Source organism: Staurois parvus, unplaced genomic scaffold (assembly GCF_062004578.1).
Source record: "Staurois parvus isolate SC_StPar_1 unplaced genomic scaffold, SC_StPar_1.0 ptg001868l, whole genome shotgun sequence".
NCBI lineage: Eukaryota > Metazoa > Chordata > Amphibia > Anura > Ranidae > Staurois > Staurois parvus.
Window position 1 is genome coordinate 17,805 of NW_028319664.1, and position 24,696 is coordinate 42,500.

The following is a 24,696-nucleotide window of genomic DNA, read 5'->3' on the forward strand; positions in this document are numbered from 1 at the left end:
TGGACGGTGCTGACCAATCAGATGCTGTCTAGCCCATACTGCAAGGAGAAGAGAGAAAGCCACTTCACAGGTCTGAGGTTTGAAATCCCAGAGGCTTTCTCTCCTCTCCTTGCAGTGATGACAGTACCGGCTAGATGGCATCTGATTGGTCAGCACCGTCCATGAGACGGTGCTGACCAATTAAAAGCCCTCTAGCCCATATTGTCTTCCCTGCAAGGAGAGGAGAGAAAGCAGCGGGGATTTAAAATCTTTAGACCTGTGAAGCGGCTTTCTCTCCTCTCCTTGCAGGGATGACAGGTCGGGCTAGAGGGCTTTTGACTGGTCAGCACCATCACATGGATGGTGCTGACGAATCAGATGCTGTCTAGCCCGACCTGTTATCCCTGCAAGGAGAAGAGAGACAGCTGCTTCACAGGTCTGGGGATTTGAAATCCCTTTGCTTTCTCTCCTCTCCTTGCAGGGATGACAGGTCGGGCTTGAGGGCTTTTGATTGGTCAGCACCGTCACATGGATGGTGCTGACCAATCAGATGCCATTTAGCCCGTACTGCAAGGAGAAGAGAGAAAGCCGCTTCACAGGTCTAGGGATTTGAAATCCCAGTGGCTTTCTCTCCTCTCCTTGCAGCAATGACAGTACTGGCTAGACGGCATCTGATTGGTCAGCACTGTCCATGTGATGGTGCTGACCAATCAAAATCCCTCTAGCCCAAACTGTCATTCCTGCAAGGAGAGGAGAGAAAGTTGCGGGGATTTCAAATATTGAAAATCCTGTAACTTTACCATAGGAGCTCCCCCACATAATACAAGGGGTTGGAGAACCTTCAGCGTGAAATGAAGACACCAAGAGCAGCTGTTACTCTACGATGGGTGTCTTGTGACTAGTGCATATCCAATGACCCCTTCTGCATGATGGCTAGGAATGTCCTCAAGACCTTTAACCATTTTCAATCCATTCTACATCATAGACATCAGCTAGTAAGGAGCCTGATCTATGTAAGGGGAGAGGGCCCTGGGTGGTGGACTCTAGTGGTGGCCATTCTCCTACGATGGTATACCAAAATATGGATAGAATGAGAGACAACTACTGACCGCTGTCCTTCATGGTGTCTCTTAGCTCCCCCAACACATCCGTCAGCTGCGCTAATGATTTCCGATGATACTCTGCCTGAAGTTCCAGAAGCTGTGGAGAAACATCAAGTTATAAGGGTCCAATAACGGATATAAAGGACAACAGAAGATACTAACAAGGGAGGACAATAATAATAGTGTTTATGTTGACACATGTCCATTGGCATTCAATAAAAAAAGGCTTCCTCTTGAAGAACCCAAAGCTGGTTCTTCCGAAACGAAGGAACGTCTTCTACCCTGACCCCATTACTACAGTTAAATTATAACCTCCTGCACTCAGATTTGGTGCTTAAAGACAGGACAGACGCTCCTCTTGGGTAATCTTGCAGATAAAATGCACAAACCATCATGCTGCCCTGTGAGTATCCCAAGGCAATGTCAGAAGGAAAGATCCCTAAGCAGCACATCAAAGGAAGACCCATGTGCATCAGGTGAGATGAATGGCAGCCTCAGCCCGGACTATAGCCAGGCCACGCCCCCAACATGTTTCACTCCACCCCTTGAAGCTTAATCATGGCAAGCTGCAGGAAGGGCTCTGAGGAAAAGGGCTTAACCCTCGAAACGCATTAGTGTTCTTGGAGGATATGAGGTCTTCCCATGTCATCAGCCAAGTATGGTGGAATTGGAGGTGGTCTCGTCTGTATTTCTAGATATACTTGCGCATGACATTTACTAACAGACATGTCGGACTGGATGGCACGCCACTTCCTAAAACTCAATCTATACTAAACTGAGCCCACAATATTTCCTCCCCCACATGCCTCTTCCCCCGATTTCTCGGTCAGGATCAATAGTACCACTATCAACCCATCCCAGCATGCCAGGGTCCTAGGGGTAACCCTGGATTCTGAACTATCCTTTCAGGTCCTCATCCAATCCCTGTCCAAATCATGCCGCCTCAACCTCCACAACATCTCCAGAATACGCCCCTTTTTAACCAATGACACCACAAAGCTTCTAATTCACTCCCTGGTCATCTCTCGCCTCGACTACTGCAACTCCCTCCTCATTGGCTGACCTTTACATAGGCCACACCCCCTCCAGTCATCATGAATACTGCTGCCAGGCTCATCCACCTTACCAACTGTTCATTGTCTGCTACCCCTCTCTGCCAATCCCTCCACTGACCTCCACTCAGTGTCCTCCACCCCTCTCTGCCAATCCCTCCACTGGCTTCCACTCAGTGTCCTCCACCCCTCTCTGCCAATCCCTCCACTGACCTCCACTCAGTGTCCTCCACCCCTCTCTGCCAATCCCTCCACTGACCTCCACTCAGTGTCCTCCACCCCTCTCTGCCAATCCCTCCACTGACCTCCACTCAGTATCCTCCACCCCTCTCTGCCAATCCCTCCACTGGCCTCCACTCAGTGTCCTCCACCCCTCTCTGGCAATCCCTCCACTGGCCTCCACTCAGTGTCCTCCACCCCTCTCTGCCAATCCCTCCACTGGCCTCCACTCAGTGTCCTCCACCCCTCTCTGCCAATCCCTCCACTGGCCTCCACTCAGTGTCCTCCACCCCTCTCTGCCAATCCCTCCACTGGCCTCCACTCGGTGTCCTCCATCCCTCTCTACCAATCCCTCCACTGGGACAAAAAAAAAAAAATTAACCCAAATTAGTTTATAACCAAAAATAATAATTTAAAAAAAAATGTTTTAAATTTTTTTTTTTTTTATATTATTATTTGTTTTTGTTTTTTTTTTAACATACCATCTCCCTAGCAGTACAGTGTCACCATATTGTAGTGTCACTGTACTACTTGTGGGGGGTGATGAAGTTTTTGTTTTTTTTTACACTGATTGCTTTTACACCCATAAAGGCTGTAAAAGCAATCATTTCTCTTTCTCTCTGTCTGCATTCTTGCAGCCATTGAGAACTACTGTGTGAGCTGTGATTGGTCACAGCTTGTCACATGGTACAATGCTGTTGTGACTAGCCCTGTACCATGTGATCTCTGTGATCATTCACAGATTTCACACGTAGTAAGCAATGATGTCAGAAGTGACATCTTGCTTACTACTCTGAATGTGATGACTGATTGGCCAATCAGTGATCACATGATCGGGACCTTGCACAGAGGTCCCGTACAACGATCGGTGTTCCACTGTGTCTGGAGGACACAGTGGGCACAGGATCGCGGTGCTGTGCGCTCCCAGGGAGTGCGCACAAGCAGGGGGGCGGGGAGGCTGTTTATATACATGGGTCGGACGGGAAGTGGTTAATAAGGTGTTCATTCTCCCAGCAGTTGGTGGCTACGGAGGTTGACCATTGAGCCAAAAAATCTAACCGATTCCTCCACCCACACTACACAGCACAGATGGATGAATCCCCCTGCTGGGCTACTGTCTTCTGAATGCCACTGCTGGTGGCTGTCAGAATACCTGGACAGTGGCTGCATCTGATAGGCGTGTTCGCCATGCAGATTTATACGAAGTTCCGTTGATTTTTCAATCGAGGAACGTTGGGTTAAGAGGGGCCGACAGGGCCCCCCACAAGAGAAATTGGCAGCCAGCTTACGTAGCCCCCCAACTATATGATCACATGGTCACCTGCCATTACAGAAATAGTAGTTCTATATTGTGCTGCTCACCCGCATGAAGTAGTTCTTGTATTCATTTTCTTTTGTCCCGAAGTGATAGAGGTCACATAAATAGTCATCCTGCATCAGAAGCAGAGAACTGTTATTGTTACTACAAATCTAGAGAAAGTGCAATACTCCTACATGATGAGAATAATAATAAATATCATCACAATAAGTTGTTGCTTAATCTTTGCCTTCACATTCATGTAAACCAGCAATCTCCAAAGTACGGCATGTGGGCCAAATGCAGCCCTTTGCTTGCCTTAATCTGGCCCTTGGAGCACAATCCCTTTCACTGACACCAATGATGGGGCACTATTCCTCCCACTGACACCAATGATGGGGCACTATTCCTCCCACTGACACCAATGATGGGGCACTATTCCTCCCACTGACACCAATGATGGGGCACTATTCCTCCCACTGACACCAATGATGGGGCACTATTCCTCCCACTGATACCAATGATGGGGCACTATTCCCCCCACTGACACCAATGATGGGGCACTATTCATTCCACTGATATCAATGATGGGGCACTATTCCTCCCACTGATACCAATGATGGGACACTATTCCTCCCACTGATACCAATGATGGGACACTATTCCTCCCACTGACACCAATGATGGGGCACTATTCCTCCCACTGATACCAATGATGGGGCACTATTCATCCCACTGACACCAATGATGGGGCACTATTCCCTCCACTAATACCAATGATGGGACTCTATTCCTCCCACTGACACCAATGATGGGGTACTATACCTCCCATTGATACCAATGATGGGACACTATTCCTCCCACTGACAGCAATAATGGGGTACTATTCCTCCCACTAATACCAATGATGGGGCACTATTCCTCCTACTAATACCAAGGATTGAGCACTATTCATCCCACTGACACCAATGATGGGACACTATTCCCTCCACTATTACCAATGATGGGACACTATTCCCTCCACTATTACCAATGATGGGGCACTATTCCCCCCACTAATACCAATGATGGGGCTCTATTCCTCCCACTGACACCAATGATGAGGCACTATTCCTCCTACTGATACCAATGATGGGGCACCATTCCTCCTACTGATACCAATGATGGGGCACTATTCATTCCACTGATATCAATGATGGGACACTATTCCTCCCACTGACACCAATGATGGGGCACTATTCCTCCCACTGACACCAACCATCGGGCACTATTCCTCCCACTGACACCAATGATGGGGCACTATTCCTCCTACTGACACCAATGATGGGGCACTATTCCTCCCACTGACTCCAATGATGGGGCGCTATTCCTCCCACTGACACCAATGATGGGACACTATCCCTCCCACTGACACCAATGATGGGACACTATCCCTCCCACTGACACCAATGATAGGGCACTATTCCTCCCACTGACACCAATGATGGGACACTATTCCTTTCACTGGCAGCAATGGGTCACTAATTCTTCCCACTAAAAAAGTTTTTAACAGCACTGTAAAATAGAATATAGTGAATTGCTATATAACTATACAAATTATTAAACAATATTAAGATGCAGAAAAAAAGTCCAGCACATTATATATTCTGGTCCACCATTGGGTTATCACAGCTGAGTCTGTGAAAATGAATCACAAATGTGCAATGTATTTACAAATATATGAAAATTTACATGTTAAAATTACTTTTTTATATGTTAAAAAAAATCTGAAGAATATATTGTAAAATACATATTTTTAAAATATATTCTTCAGACACTGGGACATTTTCTACTCCCACTAGCCACAGTCTGGCCCCCTGAAAGGCAGTATACTGGGCCCCCTGTTTAGAAAGTCTGGAGACCCCTGCTCTACGTGTTCTGCTCCATGCACCTGGCTCTTTATGTTCAGCCCCATCCACTTGGCTTCCGTGTTCTGCCCCATTAACCTGCATCTTTATACCCAAAATCTGGAGGTCTGCTGGACCTTTATTCTGAGATTATTCTTCATTGCCCAGAGCCAAACTATTTTAATGATTATTTCCTAATAAAAAAAATGTCAATTGCCAAGCAGATGGGGCTGAACATAAAGAGCCAGGTGCATGGAAAGAACAAGGAGAGCCCAGTACATGGAGAGAACCTGGAGAGCCCAGTACATGGAGAGAACATGGAGAGCCCAGTACATGGAGAGAACATGGAGAGCCCAGTATATGGAGAAAACATGGAGAGACCAGTGCATGGAGAGAACATGGAGAGCTCAGTACATGGAGATAACATGAAGAGCACAGTACATGGAGATAACATGAAGAGCCCAGTACATGGAGCAGAACATGAAGAACATAGTATATGGAAAGAACATGAAGAGGAAAGTACATGCATTAGAAAATGAAGAGTCCAGTACATGGAAAAAACATGAAGCAGAACATGAAGAACCCAGTAAATGGAGAGAATATGAAGAACCCAGTACATGGAGAGAACATGAAGAGCAAAGTGCATGGAGAGAACATGAAGAACCCAGTACATGGAGAGAATATGAAGAACCCAGTACATGGAGAGAATATGAAGAACCCAGTACATGGAGAGAATATGAAGAACCCAGTACATGGAGAGAACATGAAGAGCAAAGTACATGGAGAGAATATGAAGAACCCAGTACATGGAGAGAACATGAAGAGCAAAGTGCATGGAGAGAACATGAAGAACCCAGTACATGGAGAGAACATGAAGAGCAAAGTGCATGGAGAGAACATGAAGAGTCCAGTACATGGAGAGAACATGAAGAGCAGAAAATGAGAAACCAAGTACTCGTAGAGAACATAAGGAGCCAATTACATGGGGACGGCATAAAGATGAAGGTTCATGGGGTAGAACATAAAAGCCAAGTGGATGGGGCTGAACATAACGAGCCAGGTGCATGGAGCAGAATGTAAGGAGCCAATTGCATGGGGAGGGCATAAAGAGGCAGGTTCATGGAGCAGAATGTAAGGAGCCATATGCATGGGGAGGGCATAAAGAGGCAGGTTCATGGAGCAGAATGTAAGGAGCCATATGCATGGGGAGGGCATAAAGAGGCAGGTTCATGGGGCAGAACATAGAAGCCAATTGAATACGGGACAAACTAAAGAGTCCACCAAAATATTCTGGTGAAATTTGGGACACTTTGGCAAAATGCATTGGGATGAAAGGTGAAAAAACTTACTGTGATTTGGGAAGGTACCTAGGTAATTGATTCCTGAGGGTCAGGGAAGGTCACTTTAACCTTCTTGGCTATTTTTTAAAATGCTTTCAAAACAATTTAATAATATTAAAAATCAGGAACTGTCTTTTTTAGGACAAATATTCCTTTCTAGGTGCCCACTCAGAGCATCTAGAGAAAAATACAATGAAAATGTTATATGGAGACAGTGGTAATATATGGTGAATCACCGGACTGCAGTGTTATATGGTGAGGGGAGTATAGGACCGCAGTGTGGTTAGTGACAGTGATATAGGACTGCACTGTGGTTGGTGACAGTAGTACAGGACTGCAGTGTGGTTCATGAAGGTAGTATAGGACTGCAGTGTTATATGGTGACAGTGGTACAGGACTGCAGTGTGGTTAGTGACAGTGATATAGGACTGCAATGTGGTTGGTGACAGTAGTACAGGACTGCAGTGTGGTTGGTGACTGTAGTACAGGACTGCACTGTGGTTGGTGACAGTAGTACAGGACTGCAGTGTGGTTGGTGACTGTAGTACAGGACTGCACTGTGGTTGGTGACAGTAGTACAGGACTGCAGTGTGGTTGGTGACAGTAGTACAGGATTGCAGTGCGGTTGGTGACTGTAGTACAGGACTGCAGTGTGGTTGGTGACGGTGATATAGGACTGCAGTGTGGTTGGTGATGGTGATATAGGACTGCAGTGTGGTTCATGAAGGTAGTATAGGACTGCAGTGTTATATGGTGACAGTGGTACAGGACTGCAATGTGGTTGGTGACAGTAGTACATGACTGCAGTGTGGTTGTTGACTGTAGTACAGGACCGCAGTGTGGTTGGTGACGGTGATATAGGACTGCAGTGTGGTTCATGAAGGTAGTATAGGACTGCAGTGTTATATGGTGACAGTGATACAGGACTGCAGTGTGGTTGGTGACGGTGGTACAGGACTGCAGTGTGGTTGGTGACAGTGGTACAGGACTGCACTGTGGTTGGTGACGGTGGTACAGGACTGCACTGTGGTTGGTGACAGTAGTATAGGACCGCAGTGTGGGTGGTGACAGTAGTATAGGACTGCAGTGTTATATGGTGACAGCAGTATAGGACCGCAGTGTGGGTGGTGACAGTAGTATAGGACTGCAGTGTGGTTGGTGACGGTGGTACAGGACTGCACTGTGGTTGGTGACGGTGGTACAGGACTGCAGTGTGGTTGGTGACGGTGGTACAGGACTGCACTGTGGTTGGTGACGGTGGTACAGGACTGCAGTGTGGTTGGTGACGGTGGTACAGGACTGCACTGTGGTTGGTGACGGTGGTACAGGACTGCACTGTGGTTGGTGACAGTGGTACAGGACTGCACTGTGGTTGGTGACGGTGGTACAGGATTGCACTGTGGTTGGTGACGGTGGTACAGGACTGCAGTGTGGTTGGTGACAGTGGTACAGGACTGCACTGTGGTTGGTGACGGTGGTACAGGACTGCAGTGTGGTTGGTGACGGTGGTACAGGACTGCAGTGTGGTTGGTGACGGTGGTACAGGACTGCAGTGTGGTTGGTGACGGTGATATAGGACTCCTATTACATTTCCTAATAACACACCTTGCTCTGCTCCACCCTTCTGCGCAGCTCCTCTTCTTCCTCCTTCAGGCTCTCCAGCTTAGCTGGGGTTCCGATAATGCTTCCCCCTTGGGCCGCCGCCATGTTCTTCTGGGCCTGGGATAACCTGCCAGGCAGAATTGGGGGACAATGTGTTTGTAACAGTTCATATCAGGGTGCTGGACATTGAGAAATGACATTCCAAACATGATCCACGGAACACAACATTGTGCACTAAATATACTGCCATTTTTAAAAAGGGACAACTAAGGAGGAAGGAGGGGCAGAGGGATTTGGTTCCAGATGAAGGACAGTTGGGAGGAAGGAAGGGCAGAGGGACTTGGTTCCAGATGAGGGACAGTTGGGAGGAAGGAAGGGCAGAGGGACTTGGTTCCAGATGAGGGACAGTTGGGAGGAAGGAGGGGCAGAGGGATTTGGTTCCAGATGAGGGACAGTTGGGAGGAAGGAGGGGCAGAGGGACTTGGTTCCAGATGAGGGACAGTTGGGAGGAAGGAAGGGCAGAGGGATTTGGTTCCAGATGAAGGACAGTTGGGAGGAAGGAGGGGCAGAGGGATTTGGTTCCAATGAGGGACAGTTGGGAGGAAGGAGGGGCAGAGGGATTTGGTTCCAGATGAGGGAGAGTTGGGAGGAAGGAGGGGCAGAGGGACTTGGTTCCATATGAGGGACAGTTGGGAGGAAGGAGGGGCAGAGGGACTTGGTTCTAGATGAGGGACAGTTGGGAGGAAGGAGGGGCAGAGGGACTTGGTTCCAGGTGAAGGACAGTTGGGAAGAAGGAGGGGCAGAGGGACTTGGTTCCAGGTGAGGGACAGTTGGGAAGAAGGAGGGGCAGAGGGACTTGGTTCCAGGTGAAGGACAGTTGGGAGGAAGGAGGGGCAGAGGGATTTGGTTCCAGTTGAAGGACAGTTGGGAAGAAGGAGCTGCAGAGGGACTTGGTTCCAGGTGAAGGACAGTTGGGAAGAAGGAGGGGCAGATGGACTTGGTTCCAGGTGAAAGACAGTTGGGAAGAAGGAGGGGCAGAGGGACTTGGTTCCAGGTGAAGGACAGTTGGGAAGAAGGAGGGGCAGAGGGACTTGGTTCCAGGTGAAGGACAGTTGGGAAGAAGGAGGGGCAGAGGGACTTGGTTCCAGGTGAAGGACAGTTGGGAGGAAGGAGGGGCAGAGGGATTTGGTTCCAGTTGAAGGACAGTTGGGAAGAAGGAGGGGCAGAGGGACTTGGTTCCAGTTGAAGGACAGTTGGGAAGAAGGAGGGGCAGAGGGACTTGGTTCCAGGTGAAGGACAGTTGGGAAGGAGGGGCAGAGGGACTTGGTTCCAGGTGAAGGACAGTTGGGAAGAAGGAGGGGCAGAGGGACTTGGTTCCAGGTGAAGGACAGTTGGGAGGAAGGAGGGGCAGAGGGATTTGGTTCCAGGTGAGGGACAGTTGGGAGGTATGGCAGCAGTCCCTCCTGTGTACACACACGTGTTGTCTGTACTCACCGAGTCTTCACACTGTTCAGGTCTGTCAGCAGTTTCTGTAGCTGTTTTCTGTGCTTTAGAATTGCAGGAAGTTCTTCCTGAGGAGGGAGAGACACGGCTGTAGGTGGCAGTAATGGAGGACAAAGAATTATAGAAACTTTGCATAAAAAGGTCAGAGGTCAATTACAGAAGACAAGTGCTTGGGGCAGGACATGAAGAGTCAAGTGCATGGAGAGAACATGAAGAGCCCAGTACATGGAGAGAACATGAAGAGCCCAGTACATGGAGAGAACATGAAGAGCCCAGTACATGGAGAGAACATGAAGAGCCCAGTACATGAAGAGAACATGAAGAGCCCAGTACATGGAGAGAACATGAAGAGCCCAGTACATGGAGAAAACACGAAGAGCCCAGTACATGGAGAGAACACGAAGAGTCCAGTACATGGAGAGAACATGAAGAGCCCAGTACCTGGAGAGAACATGAAAAGCCCAGTACATGGAGCAGAACATGGAGAACCCAGTACATGGAGCAGAACATTGAGAGCCCAGAACATGGAGAGAACATGGAAAGCCCAGTGCATGGAGAGAACATGAAAAGCCCAGTACATGGAGCAGAACATGAAGAGCCCAGAACATGGAGAGAACATGGAAAGCCCAGTGCATGGAGAGAACATGGAGAGCCCAGTACATGGAAAGAACATGAAGAGTCCAGTACATGGAGAGAACATGAAGAGCCCAGTACATGGTGCAGAACATGAAGAACACAGTATATGGAGAGAACATGAAGAGCAAAGTACATGCATCAGAACATGAAGAGTCCAGTACATGGATAAAACATGAAGCAGAACATAAAGAACCCAGTAAATGTAAAGAACATGAAGAACCCAGTACATGGAGAGAATATGAAGAGCCCAGTACATGGAGAGAACATGAAGAACCCAGTACATGGAGAGAATATGAAGAGTCCAGTACATGGAGAGAACACGAAGAGCCCAATACATGGAGAGAACATGAAAAGCCCAGTACATGGAGAGAATATGAAGAGCCCAGTACATGGAGAGAACATGAAGAGCAAAGTGCATGGAGTAGAAAATGAGAAACAAAGTACTCGTAGAGAACACGAAGAGCCCAGTACATGGAGAGAACACGAAGAGCCCAGTACATGGAGAGAACACAAAGAGCCCAGTACATGGAGAGAACACGAAGAGCCCAGTACATGGAGAGAATATGAAGAGTCCAGTACATGGAGAGAATATGAAGAGCCCAGTACATGGAGAGAACACGAAGACCCTAGTACATGGAGAGAACACGAAGAGCCCAGTACATGGAGAGAATATGAAGAGCCCAGTACATGGAGAGAACACGAAGAGCCCAGTACATGGAGAGAACACAAAGAGCCCAGTACATGGAGAGAACACGAAGATCCCAGTACATGGAGAGAACATGAAGAGCCCAGTACATAGAGAGAATATGAAGAACCCAGTACATGGAGAGAATATGAAGAGCCCAGTACATGGAGAGAACACGAAGAACCCAGTACATGGAGAGAATATGAAGAGCCCAGTACATGGAGAGAACACGAAGAGTCCAGTACATGGAGAGAATATGAAGAGCCCAGGACATGGAGAGAACACGAAGAGTCCAGTACATGGAGAGAACACGAAGAGCCCAGTACATGGAGAGAACACACAGAGCCCAGTACATGGAGAGAATATGAAGAGCCCAGTACATGGAGAGAACATGGAGAGCCCAGTACATGGAGAGAACATGAAGAGCCCAGTACAAGGAGAGAACATGGAGAGTCCAGTACATGGAGAGAACATGAAGAGCCCAGTACATGGAGAACATGAAGAGCCCAGTACATGGAGAGAATATGAAGAACACAGTACATGGAGAGAACATGAAGAGTCCAGTACATGGAGAGAATATGAAGAGCCCAGTACATGGAGAGAACATGAAGAGCCCAGTACATGGAGAGAACACAAAGAGCCCAGTACATGGAGAGAACACAAAGATCCCAGTACATAAAGAGAACATGAAGAGCCCAGTACATGGAGAGAATATGAAGAACCCAGTACATGGAGAGAATATGAAGAGCCCAGTACATGGAGAGAACACGAAGAACCCAGTACATGGAGAGAATATGAAGAGCCCAGTACATGGAGAGAACACGAAGAGTCCAGTACATGGAGAGAACACGAAGAGCCCAGTACATGGAGAGAACACGAAGAGCCCAGTACATGGAGAGAACACAAAGAGCCCAGTACATGGAGAGAATATGAAGAGCCCAGTACATGGAGAGAACATGGAGAGCCCAGTACATGGAGAGAACATGAAAAGCCCAGTACAAGGAGAGAACATGGAGAGTCCAGTACATGGAGAGAACATGAAGAGCCCACTACATGGAGAGAACATGAAGAGCCCAGTACATGGAGAACATGAAGAGCCCAGTACATGGAGAGAATATGAAGAACACAGTACATGGAGAGAACATGAAGAGTCCAGTACATGGAGAAAACATGAAGAGTCCAGTACATGGAGAGAACACGAAGAGCCCAGTACATGGAGAGAACACGAAGAGCCCAGTACATGGAGAGAACACGAAGAGCCCAGTACATGGAGAGAACACGAAGAGCCCAGTACATGGAGAGAACATGAAGAGCCCAGTACATGGAGAGAACATGAAGAGCCCAGCACATGGAGAGAACATGAAGAGTCCAGTACATGGAGAGAACACAAAGAGTCAAGTGCATGAAGCAGAACATAAGGAGCCAATTACATGGGAGGAAATGAAGAGGCGGGATCATGGGGCAGAACATAGAAACCAATTGAATTCGGGACAAATTAAAGAGTCCACCACAATATCAGTGACATCTCGGACACTTTGGTGAAATGGGATGAAAGGGGTACAAACCTCCGGTGGTTTGGGACGGTACCTGGGACTCCGGAGGGTCCGGGAAGCCACTTTAACCTTCTGGGATATTTTTAGCACGTTCAAAACAATGTAATGGTATTACAAGTCAGGAACTGTCTTTTTTAGGACGAATATTCCTTTCTAGGTGCCCATCAGGAGCATCTAGAGAAAAATACAATAGAAACGGTGATATATAGTGATGGGGGGGGGGGGGGGGGGTTCAGGACTGCAGTGTGATTGGTGATGGTAGTAAAGGATTGCAGTATTATATGGTGATGGGGGTTCAGGACTGCAGTGTTTTATATAGTGACGGGGGGGTTCAGGACTGCAGTGTGCTTGGTGACGGGGGGGTTCAGGACCACAGTGTGCTTGGTGACGGGGGGGGTTCAGGACTGCAGTGTGCTTGGTGACGGGGGGGTTCAGGACTGCAGTGTGCTTGGTGACGGGGGGGTTCAGGACTGCAGTGTTTCATATAGTGACAGGGGGGTTCAGGACTGCAGTGTGCTTGGTGACGGGGGGGTTCAGGACTGCAGTGTGCTTGGTGACGGGGGGGTTCAGGACTGCAGTGTGCTTGGTGACGGGGGGGTTCAGGACTGCAGTGTGCTTGGTGATGGGGGGTTCAGGACTGCAGTGTTTCATATAGTGACAGGGGGGTTCAGGACTGCAGTGTGCTTGGTGACGGGGGTTCAGTTCTGCAGTGTGCTTGGTGACGGGGGTTCCGGACTGCAGTGTGCTTGGTGACGGGGGTTCAGTTCTGCAGTGTGCTTGGTGACGGGGGTTCCGGACTGCAGTGTGCTTGGTGACGGGGGTTCAGTTCTGCAGTGTGCTTGGTGACGGGGGTTCCGGACTGCAGTGTGCTTGGTGACGGGGGTTCAGTTCTGCAGTGTGCTTGGTGACGGGGGTTCAGGACTGCAGTGTGCTTGGTGACGGGGGGTTCAGGACTGCAGTGTGCTTTGTGACAGGGGGTTCAGGACTGCAGTGTGCTTGGTGACGGGGGGTTCAGGACTGCAGTGTGCTTGGTGACGGGGGGTTCAGGACTGCAGTGTGCTTGGTGACGGGGGTTCAGTTCTGCAGTGTGCTTGGTGACGGGGGTTCCGGACTGCAGTGTGCTTGGTGACGGGGGTTCAGGACTGCAGTGTGCTTGGTGACGGAGGGTTCAGGACTGCAGTGTGCTTGGTGACGGGGGTTCAGGACTGCAGTGTGCTTGGTGACGGGGGGTTCAGGACTGCAGTGTGCTTGGTGACGGGGGGTTCAGGACTGCAGTGTGCTTGGTGATGGGGGGTTAAGGACTGCAGTGTGCTTGGTAACAGGGGGATCCGGACTGCAGTGTGCTTGGTGACGGGGATTCCGGACTGCAGTGTGCTTGGTGACGGGGATTCCGGACTGCAGTGTGCTTGGTGACGGGGGTTCCGGACTGCAGTGTGCTTGGTGACGGGGGTTCCGGACTCCAGTGTGCTTGGTGATAGGGGTTCAGGACTGCAGTGTGCTTGGTGACGGGGGTTCCGGACTGCAGTGTGCTTGGTGATAGGGGTTCAGGACTGCAGTGTGCTTGGTGATGGGAGTTCAGGACTGCAGTGTGCTTGGTGATGGGAGTTCAGGACTGCAGTGTGCTTGGTGATGGAAGTTCAGGACTGCAGTGTGCTTGGTGATGGGAGTTCAGGACTGCAGTGTGCTTGGTGACGGGGGTTCAGGACTGCAGTGTGCTTGGTGACGGGGTTCAGGACTGCAGTGTGCTTGGTGACGGGGGGTTCAGGACTGCAGTGTGCTTGGTGACGGGGGGTTAAGGACTGCAGTGTGCTTGGTAACAGGGGGATCCGGACTGCAGTGTGCTTGGTGACGGGGATTCCGGACTGCAGTGTGCTTGGTGACGGGGATTCCGGACTGCAGTGTGCTTGGTGACGGGGGTTCCGGACTGCAGTGTGCTTGGTGACGGGGGTTCCGGACTGCAGTGTGCTTGGTGATAGGGGTTCCGGACTGCAGTGTGCTTGGTGACGGGGGTTCCGGACTGCAGTGTGCTTGGTGATAGGGGTTCAGGACTGCAGTGTGCTTGGTGATGGGAGTTCAGGACTGCAGTGTGCTTGGTGATGGGAGTTCAGGACTGCAGTGTGCTTGGTGATGGGAGTTCAGGACTGCAGTGTGCTTGGTGATGGGAGTTCAGGACTGCAGTGTGCTTGGTGACTGGGGTTCAGGACTGCAGTGTGCTTGGTGACGGGGGTTCAGGACTGCAGTGTGCTTGGTGACGGGGGTTCAGGACTGCAGTGTGCTAGGTGAGGGGGTTCCGAACAGTCACATGACATGATGAACAGCTGGACACAGACATGAGGACAGTCAGATTACCTCACTTAGCTTGTTCAGAGGCAGCAGGACGTCTCTTTCCATGTTAATTTCAAATTCTGCCAGAGACTGCGCCAGCGATCCCTCCGCACAGCAACCCATCTCCAGAGTCTTCCTAACAGGGGCAGACAACACTGTGAGCATGATGGCAGGAAAAAATGGCAGTATAAGAACCCCTCCCCCCTTTATACACAGTACCCCCATGAATCTCAGGATCCCCTCTGGTCTGCTCTAAGCCCCCCCCCCCACCCCCAGCAATGGGGATCACGGTATTCTCTACTAACATCTCACAGCTGACATAGAAGGCTTGGATTCTAGAAGGAGCGGAGAGTTATAGAGGAAGGAGAGGAGAGTTATAGAGGAAGGAGAGGAGTCCTCCAGCAGTGCAGAGTATTTCAGGAGAGGAGTTATAGAGGAAGGAGAGGAGTCCTCCAGCAGTGCAGAGTATTTCAGGAGAGGAGAGATATAGAGGAAGGAGCGGAGTCCCCCAGCAGTGCAGAGTATTTCAGGAGAGGAGAGTTATAGAGGAAGGAGCGGAGTCCTCCAGCAGCGCAGAGTATTTCAGGAGAGGAGTTATAGAGGAAGGAGCGGAGTCCTCCAGCAGAGCAGAGTATTTCAGGAGAGGAGAGTTATAGAGGAAGGAGCGGAGTCCTCCAGCAGTGCAGAGTATTTCAGGAGAGGAGAGTTATAGAGGAAGGAGCGGAGTCCTCCAGCAGCGCAGAGTATTTCAGGAGAGGAGTTATAGAGGAAGGAGCGGAGTCCTCCAGCAGAGCAGAGTATTTCAGGAGAGGAGAGTTATAGAGGAAGGAGCGGAGTCCTCCAGCAGTGCAGAGTATTTCAGGAGAGGAGAGTTATAGAGGAAGGAGCGGAGTCCTCCAGCAGCGCAGAGTATTTCAGGAGAGGAGAGTTATAGAGGAAGGAGCAGAGTCCTCCGGCAGTGCAGAGTATTTCAGGAGAGGAGAGTTACAGAGGAAGGAGAGGAGTCCTCCAGCAGTGCAGAGTATTTCAGGAGAGGAGTTATAGAGGAAGGAGCGGAGTCCTCCAGCAGAGCAGAGTATTTCAGGAGAGGAGAGTTATAGAGGAAGGAGCGGAGTCCTCCAGCAGTGCAGAGTATTTCAGGAGAGGAGAGTTATAGAGGAAGGAGCGGAGTCCTCCAGCAGCGCAGAGTATTTCAGGAGAGGAGTTATAGAGGAAGGAGCGGAGTCCCCCAGCAGTGCAGAGTATTTCAGGAGAGGAGTTATAGAGGAAGGAGCGGAGTCCTCCAGCAGTGCAGAGTATTTCAGGAGAGGAGTTATAGAGGAAGGAGCGGAGTCCTCCAGCAGTGCAGAATTTCAGGAGAGGAGAGTTATGGAGGAAGGAGCGGAGTCCTCCAGCAGTGCAGAGTATTTCAGGAGAGGAGAGTTATAGAGGAAGGAGCGGAGTCCTCCAGCAGCGCAGAGTATTTCAGGAGAGGAGAGTTATAGAGGAAGGAGCGGAGTCCTCCAGCAGTGCAGAGTATTTCAGGAGAGGAGAGTTATAGAGGAAGGAGCGGAGTCCTCCAGCAGAGCAGAGTATTTCAGGAGAGGAGAGTTATAGAGGAAGGAGCGGAGTCCTCCAGCAGCGCAGAGTATTTCAGGAGAGGAGAGTTATAGAGGAAGGAGCGGAGTCCTCCGGCAGTGCAGAGTATTTCAGGAGAGGAGTTATAGAGGAAGGAGCGGAGTCCTCCAGCAGTGCAGAGTATTTCAGGAGAGGAGAGTTATAGAGGAAGGAGCGGAGTCCTCCAGCAGTGCAGAGTATTTCAGGAGAGGAGTTATAGAGGAAGGAGCGGAGTCCTCCAGCAGTGCAGAGTATTTCAGGAGAGGAGTTATAGAGGAAGGAGCGGAGTCCTCCAGCAGTGCAGAGTATTTCAGGAGAGGAGAGTTATAGAGGAAGGAGCGGAGTCCTCCAGCAGTGCAGAGTATTTCAGGAGAGGAGAGTTATAGAGGAAGGAGCGGAGTCCTCCAGCAGTGCAGAGTATTTCAGGAGAGGAGTTATAGAGGAAGGAGCGGAGTCCCCCAGCAGTGCAGAGTATTTCAGGAGAGGAGTTATAGAGGAAGGAGCGGAGTCCTCCAGCAGTGCAGAGTATTTCAGGAGAGGAGTTATAGAGGAAGGAGCGGAGTCCTCCAGCAGCGCAGAGTATTTCAGGAGAGGAGAGTTATAGAGGAAGGAGCGGAGTCCTCCAGCAGAGCAGAGTATTTCAGGAGAGGAGAGTTATAGAGGAAGGAGCGGAGTCCTCCAGCAGAATTTCAGGAGAGGAGAGTTATGGAGGAAGGAGCGGAGTCCTCCAGCAGTGCAGAGTATTTCAGGAGAGGAGAGTTATAGAGGAAGGAGCGGAGTCCTCCAGCAGCGCAGAGTATTTCAGGAGAGGAGAGTTATAGAGGAAGGAGCGGAGTCCTCCAGCAGTGCAGAGTATTTCAGGAGAGGAGAGTTATAGAGGAAGGAGCGGAGTCCTCCAGCAGCGCAGAGTATTTCAGGAGAGGAGAGTTATAGAGGAAGGAGTGGAGTCCTCCGGCAGTGCAGAGTATTTCAGGAGAGGAGAGTTATAGAGGAAGGAGCGGAGTCCTCCAGCAGCGCAGAGTATTTCAGGAGAGGAGTTATAGAGGAAGGAGCGGAGTCCTCCAGCAGAGCAGAGTATTTCAGGAGAGGAGAGTTATAGAGGAAGGAGCGGAGTCCTCCAGCAGTGCAGAGTATTTCAGGAGAGGAGAGTTATAGCAGAAGGAGAGGAGTCCTCCAGCAGCGCAGAGTATTTCAGGAGAGGAGTTATAGAGGAAGGAGCGGAGTCCCCCAGCAGTGCAGAGTATTTCAGGAGAGGAGAGTTATAGAGGAAGGAGCGGAGTCCTCCAGCAGTGCAGAGTATTTCAGGAGAGGAGTTATAGAGGAAGGAGCGGAGTCCCCCAGCAGTGCAGAGTATTTCAGGAGAGGAGTTATAGAGGAAGGAGCGGAGTCCTCCAGCAGTGCAGAGTATTTCAGGAGAGGAGTTATAGAGGAAGGAGCGGAGTCCTCCAGCAGCGCAGAGTATTTCAGGAGAGGAGAGTTATAGAGGAAGGAGCGGAGTCCTCCAGCAGAGCAGAGTATTTCAGGAGAGGAGAGTTATAGAGGAAGGAGCGGAGTCCTCCAGCAGAGCAGAGTATTTCAGGAGAGGAGAGTTATAGAGGAAGGAGCGGAGTCCTCCAGCAGAATTTCAGGAGAGGAGAGTTATGGAGGAAGGAGCGGAGTCCTCCAGCAGTGCAGAGTATTTCAGGAGAGGAGAGTTATAGAGGAAGGAGCGGAGTCCTCCAGCAGCGCAGAGTATTTCAGGAGAGGAGAGTTATAGAGGAAGGAGCGGAGTCCTCCAGCAGTGCAGAGTATTTCAGGAGAGGAGAGTTATAGAGGAAGGAGCGGAGTCCTCCAGCAGCGCAGAGTATTTCAGGAGAGGAGAGTTATAGAGGAAGGAGTGGAGTCCTCCGGCAGTGCAGAGTATTTCAGGAGAGGAGAGTTATAGAGGAAGGAGCGGAGTCCTCCAGCAGCGCAGAGTATTTCAGGAGAGGAGTTATAGAGGAAGGAGCGGAGTCCTCCAGCAGAGCAGAGTATTTCAGGAGAGGAGTTATAGAGGAAGGAGCGGAGTCCTCCAGCAGAGCAGAGTATTTCAGGAGAGGAGAGTTATAGAGGAAGGAGCGGAGTCCTCCAGCAGTGCAGAGTATTTCAGGAGAGGAGAGTTATAGCAGAAGGAGAGGAGTCCTCCAGCAGCGCAGAGTATTTCAGGAGAGGAGTTATAGAGGAAGGAGCGGAGTCCTCCAGCAGAGCAGAGTATTTCAGGAGAGGAGTTATAGAGGAAGGAGAGGAGTCCTCCAGCAGCGCAGAGTATTTCAGGAGAGGAGTTATAGAGGAAGGAGCGGAGTCCCCCAGCAGTGCAGAGTATTTCAGGAGAGGAGAGTTATAGAGGAAGGAGCGGAGTCCTCCAGCAGTGCAGAGTATTTCAGGAGAGGAGTTATAGAGGAAGGAGCGGAGTCCTGTGGCAGTGCAGAGTATTTCAGGAGAGGAGAGTTATAGAGGAAGGAGCGGAGTCCTCTGGCAGTGCAGAGTATTTCAGGAGAGTTATAGAGGAAGGAGCGGAGTCCTCCAGCAGTGCAGAGTATTTCAGGAGAGGAGAGTTATAGAGGAAGGAGAGGAGTCCTCCAGCAGTGCAGAGTATTTCAGGAGAGGAGTTACAGAGGAAGGAGCGGAGTCCTCCAGCAGTGCAGAGTATTTCAGGAGAGGAGTTACAGAGGAAGGAGCGGAGTCCTCCAGCAGTGCAGAGTATTTCAGGAGAGGAGAGTTAAAGAGGAAGGAGCGGAGTCCTCCAGCAGCGCAGAGTATTTCAGGAGAGGAGAGTTATAGAGGAAGGAGCGGAGTCCTCCAGCAGTGCAGAGTATTTCAGGAGAGGAGAGTTATAGAGGAAGGAGTGGAGTCCTCCAGCAGTGCAGAGTATTTCAGGAGAGGAGTTACAGAGGAAGGAGCGGAGTCCTGTGGCAGTGCAGAGTATTTCAGGAGAGGAGAGTTATAGAGGAAGGAGCGGAGTCCTCCAGCAGCGCAGAGTATTTCAGGAGAGGAGAGTTATAGAGGAAGGAGCGGAGTCCTCCAGCAGTGCAGAGTATTTCAGGAGAGCAGAGTTATAGAGGAAGGAGCGGAGTCCTCCAGCAGTGCAGAGTATTTCAGGAGAGGAGAGTTATAGAGGAATGAGCGGAGTCCTCCAGCAGAGCAGAGTATTTCAGGAGAGGAGAGTTATAGAGGAAGGAGAGGAGTCCTCCAGCAGCGCAGAGTATTTCAGGAGAGGAGTTATAGAGGAAGGAGCGGAGTCCTCCAGCAGTGCAGAGTATTTCAGGAGAGGAGAGTTATAGAGGAAGGAGAGGAGTCCTCCAGCAGCGCAGAGTATTTCAGGAGAGGAGTTATAGAGGAAGGAGCGGAGTCCTCCAGCAGTGCAGAGTATTTCAGGAGAGGAGAGTTATAGAGGAAGGAGCGGAGTCCTCCAGCAGAGCAGAGTATTTCAGGAGAGGAGAGTTATAGAGGAAGGAGCGGAGTCCTCCAGCAGAGCAGAGTATTTCAGGAGAGGAGAGTTATAGAGGAAGGAGCAGAGTCCTCCGGCAGTGCAGAGTATTTCAGGAGAGGAGAGTTACAGAGGAAGGAGAGGAGTCCTCCAGCAGTGCAGAGTATTTCAGGAGAGGAGTTACAGAGGAAGGAGCGGAGTCCTCCAGCAGTGCAGAGTATTTCAGGAGAGGAGAGTTATAGAGGAAGGAGCGGAGTCCTCCAGCAGCGCAGAGTATTTCAGGAGTGGAGTTATAGAGGAAGGAGCGGAGTCCCCCAGCAGTGCAGAGTATTTCAGGAGAGGAGTTATAGAGGAAGGAGCGGAGTCCTCCAGCAGTGCAGAATTTCAGGAGAGGAGAGTTATGGAGGAAGGAGCGGAGTCCTCCAGCAGTGCAGAGTATTTCAGGAGAGGAGAGTTATAGAGGAAGGAGCGGAGTCCTCCAGCAGCGCAGAGTATTTCAGGAGAGGAGAGTTATAGAGGAAGGAGCGGAGTCCTCCAGCAGTGCAGAGTATTTCAGGAGAGGAGAGTTATAGAGGAAGGAGCGGAGTCCTCCAGCAGAGCAGAGTATTTCAGGAGAGGAGAGTTATAGAGGAAGGAGCGGAGTCCTCCAGCAGCGCAGAGTATTTCAGGAGAGGAGAGTTATAGAGGAAGGAGCGGAGTCCTCCGGCAGTGCAGAGTATTTCAGGAGAGGAGTTATAGAGGAAGGAGCGGAGTCCTCCAGCAGTGCAGAGTATTTCAGGAGAGGAGAGTTATAGAGGAAGGAGCGGAGTCCTCCAGCAGTGCAGAGTATTTCAGGAGAGGAGTTATAGAGGAAGGAGTGGAGTCCTCCAGCAGCGCAGAGTATTTCAGGAGAGGAGAGTTATAGAGGAAGGAGCGGAGTCCTCCAGCAGTGCAGAGTATTTCAGGAGAGGAGTTATAGAGGAAGGAGCGGAGTCCTCCAGCAGTGCAGAGTATTTCAGGAGAGGAGTTATAGAGGAAGGAGCGGAGTCCTCCAGCAGTGCAGAGTATTTCAGGAGAGGAGAGTTATAGAGGAAGGAGCGGAGTCCTCCAGCAGTGCAGAGTATTTCAGGAGAGGAGAGTTATAGAGGAAGGAGCGGAGTCCTCCAGCAGTGCAGAGTATTTCAGGAGAGGAGTTATAGAGGAAGGAGCGGAGTCCCCCAGCAGTGCAGAGTATTTCAGGAGAGGAGTTATAGAGGAAGGAGAGGAGTCCTCCAGCAGCGCAGAGTATTTCAGGAGAGGAGTTATAGAGGAAGGAGAGGAGTCCTCCAGCAGCGCAGAGTATTTCAGGAGAGGAGAGTTATAGAGGAAGGAGCGGAGTCCTCCAGCAGAGCAGAGTATTTCAGGAGAGGAGAGTTATAGAGGAAGGAGCGGAGTCCTCCAGCAGAGCAGAGTATTTCAGGAGAGGAGAGTTATAGAGGAAGGAGCGGAGTCCTCCAGCAGAATTTCAGGAGAGGAGAGTTATGGAGGAAGGAGCGGAGTCCTCCAGCAGTGCAGAGTATTTCAGGAGAGGAGAGTTATAGAGGAAGGAGCGGAGTCCTCCAGCAGCGCAGAGTATTTCAGGAGAGGAGAGTTATAGAGGAAGGAGCGGAGTCCTCCAGCAGTGCAGAGTATTTCAGGAGAGGAGAGTTATAGAGGAAGGAGCGGAGTCCTCCAGCAGTGCAGAGTATTTCAGGAGAGGAGAGTTATAGAGGAAGGAGCGGAGTCCTCCAGCAGCGCAGAGTATTTCAGGAGAGGAGAGTTATAGAGGAAGGAGTGGAGTCCTCCGGCAGTGCAGAGTATTTCAGGAGAGGAGAGTTATAGAGGAAGGAGCGGAGTCCTCCAGCAGCGCAGAGTATTTCAGGAGAGGAGTTATAGAGGAAGGAGCGGAGTCCTCCAGCAGAGCAGAGTATTTCAGGAGAGGAGTTATAGAGGAAGGAGCGGAGTCCTCCAGCAGTGCAGAGTATTTCAGGAGAGGAGAGTTATAGAGGAAGGAGCGGAGTCCTCTGGCAGTGCAGAGTATTTCAGGAGAGTTATAGAGGAAGGAGCGGAGTCCTCCAGCAGTGCAGAGTATTTCAGGAGAGGAGAGTTATAGAGGAAGGAGAGGAGTCCTCCAGCAGTGCAGAGTATTTCAGGAGAGGAGTTACAGAGGAAGGAGCGGAGTCCTCCAGCAGTGCAGAGTATTTCAGGAGAGGAGTTACAGAGGAAGGAGCGGAGTCCTCCAGCAGTGCAGAGTATTTCAGGAGAGGAGAGTTATAGAGGAAGGAGCGGAGTCCTCCAGCAGCGCAGAGTATTTCAGGAGAGGAGAGTTATAGAGGAAGGAGCGGAGTCCTCCAGCAGTGCAGAGTATTTCAGGAGAGGAGAGTTATAGAGGAAGGAGTGGAGTCCTCCAGCAGTGCAGAGTATTTCAGGAGAGGAGTTACAGAGGAAGGAGCGGAGTCCTGTGGCAGTGCAGAGTATTTCAGGAGAGGAGAGTTATAGAGGAAGGAGCGGAGTCCTCCAGCAGCGCAGAGTATTTCAGGAGAGGAGAGTTATAGAGGAAGGAGCGGAGTCCTCCAGCAGTGCAGAGTATTTCAGGAGAGGAGAGTTATAGAGGAAGGAGCGGAGTCCTCCAGCAGCGCAGAGTATTTCAGGAGAGGAGTTATAGAGGAAGGAGCGGAGTCCCCCAGCAGTGCAGAGTATTTCAGGAGAGGAGAGTTATAGAGGAAGGAGCGGAGTCCTCCAGCAGTGCAGAGTATTTCAGGAGAGTTATAGAGGAAGGAGCGGAGTCCTCCAGCAGTGCAGAGTATTTCAGGAGAGGAGAGTTATAGAGGAAGGAGAGGAGTCCTCCAGCAGTGCAGAGTATTTCAGGAGAGGAGTTACAGAGGAAGGAGCGGAGTCCTGTGGCAGTGCAGAGTATTTCAGGAGAGGAGAGTTATAGAGGAAGGAGCGGAGTCCTCCAGCAGCGCAGAGTATTTCAGGAGAGGAGAGTTATAGAGGAAGGAGCGGAGTCCTCCAGCAGTGCAGAGTATTTCAGGAGAGGAGTTACAGAGGAAGGAGCGGAGTCCTGTGGCAGTGCAGAGTATTTCAGGAGAGGAGAGTTATAGAGGAAGGAGCGGAGTCCTCCAGCAGCGCAGAGTATTTCAGGAGAGGAGAGTTATAGAGGAAGGAGCGGAGTCCTCCAGCAGTGCAGAGTATTTCAGGAGAGCAGAGTTATAGAGGAAGGAGCGGAGTCCTCCAGCAGTGCAGAGTATTTCAGGAGAGGAGAGTTATAGAGGAAGGAGCGGAGTCCTCCAGCAGTGCAGAGTATTTCAGGAGAGGAGAGTTATAGAGGAAGGAGAGGAGTCCTCCAGCAGGGCAGAGTATTTCAGGAGAGGAGAGACAGAGGTTTGCAGTGTGAAGTAATCTTTAGACGTTCTTCTGGTTTGGATGTTGGTAACCCAAGAGAAGAGATTGGAAGAGTTTCCATCATGGTGACACAACATGAAATGTCCTCCAGCCTCTGCCTGGGATGTCCTGTATTGGGAGATCCCACCGGAAAGGTTCCTAGTATCTCAGGTTGGGTTCCTCTGCCATCTCCCCAGCGCTGGCACTATTCCCAGGATTGCTACACACATGGATTGTGTCGCCAACCCAAATTTAGAGCCAGGACTGAGAGCAGGCACATGATTCCGGGAACTCCCAGGAATGGGCGCACATACATTGGGTGACGGGAAGAAGGTGGTGACTTGTCTGATGGATGTGCTGACAGATCCGCCGCTCATGTGTTCAGAGAGGATTGTGAGGACAGGAGGAGACGTCTCTGCTGGAAATCCTCCTGTCTGAGCCGAGTCTCCTATCACCCGCACTTTGTTCCCTGTCCCAGCAGCTTCCTCACATCACCTCTGCATTACCTGGAACTACCTCTGGGACGTCTCTGACACCTTGTGTTCCCATTAATATCAGGATTTATGGCGCCAGCAGTGTGCTCAGCGCTTTACAATATAACGGGAGACAATACAGCAACAATACAGTTCAATACAAGAGGGTTAGGAGGGCCTGATCCTGGGAGCTTACAATCTAAGAGGGAGGGGCTGGTGGTACAAAAGGTAGTAACTGTGGGGGATGGACTGGTTGGAAGAGTAGAAGATTCCATTATTAGCTGAGGGCAGGATAGGCTTCCCTGAAAAGATCGGTTCTCAGAGATCGCCTAAAAGGGGGCAGCGTAGGCGATAGTCGGGTAGATTGGGGTAGAGAGTTCCAGAGGATGGGGGAGGCTCTGGAGAAGTCCTGGAGATGAGCATGGGAGGGGGAGATGAGGGAGCTAGAGAGCAGGAGGTCAAGCGAGGAGCGGAGAGAACGGTTTGGGTGATAAGAGGGGTTGTTCACATGTAACAATCAGATTTTTTTTTTTGCTAGAAAACTACTTTTAACCCCCAAACATATATATTTATTTCAACGTCAATTTACGCAGCACTTTACATATATATTGTACATTCACA

At 50.4% G+C, this 24,696-nt stretch overlaps 1 protein-coding gene across 1 annotated transcript in view; it reads right to left on the reverse strand.

Moving 5' to 3' along the window:
* Window positions 1-24,696, reverse strand: part of LOC149433993 (SH3 domain-binding protein 1-like) — a gene marked incomplete at its 3' end in the record, with an annotated part of 55,419 nt that overhangs the window by 14,504 nt on the left and 16,219 nt on the right. Inside the window, exons 5-9 of the mRNA XM_089664249.1 lie at window positions 15,205-15,316; window positions 9,973-10,049; window positions 8,482-8,605; window positions 3,716-3,784; window positions 1,089-1,179 (exon numbers count right to left, since the gene is read on the reverse strand). Of these exons, the coding sequence (XP_089520375.1) occupies window positions 1,089-1,179; window positions 3,716-3,784; window positions 8,482-8,605; window positions 9,973-10,049; window positions 15,205-15,316 (473 nt within the window). The remainder of the gene's footprint in view (window positions 1-1,088; window positions 1,180-3,715; window positions 3,785-8,481; window positions 8,606-9,972; window positions 10,050-15,204; window positions 15,317-24,696) is intronic.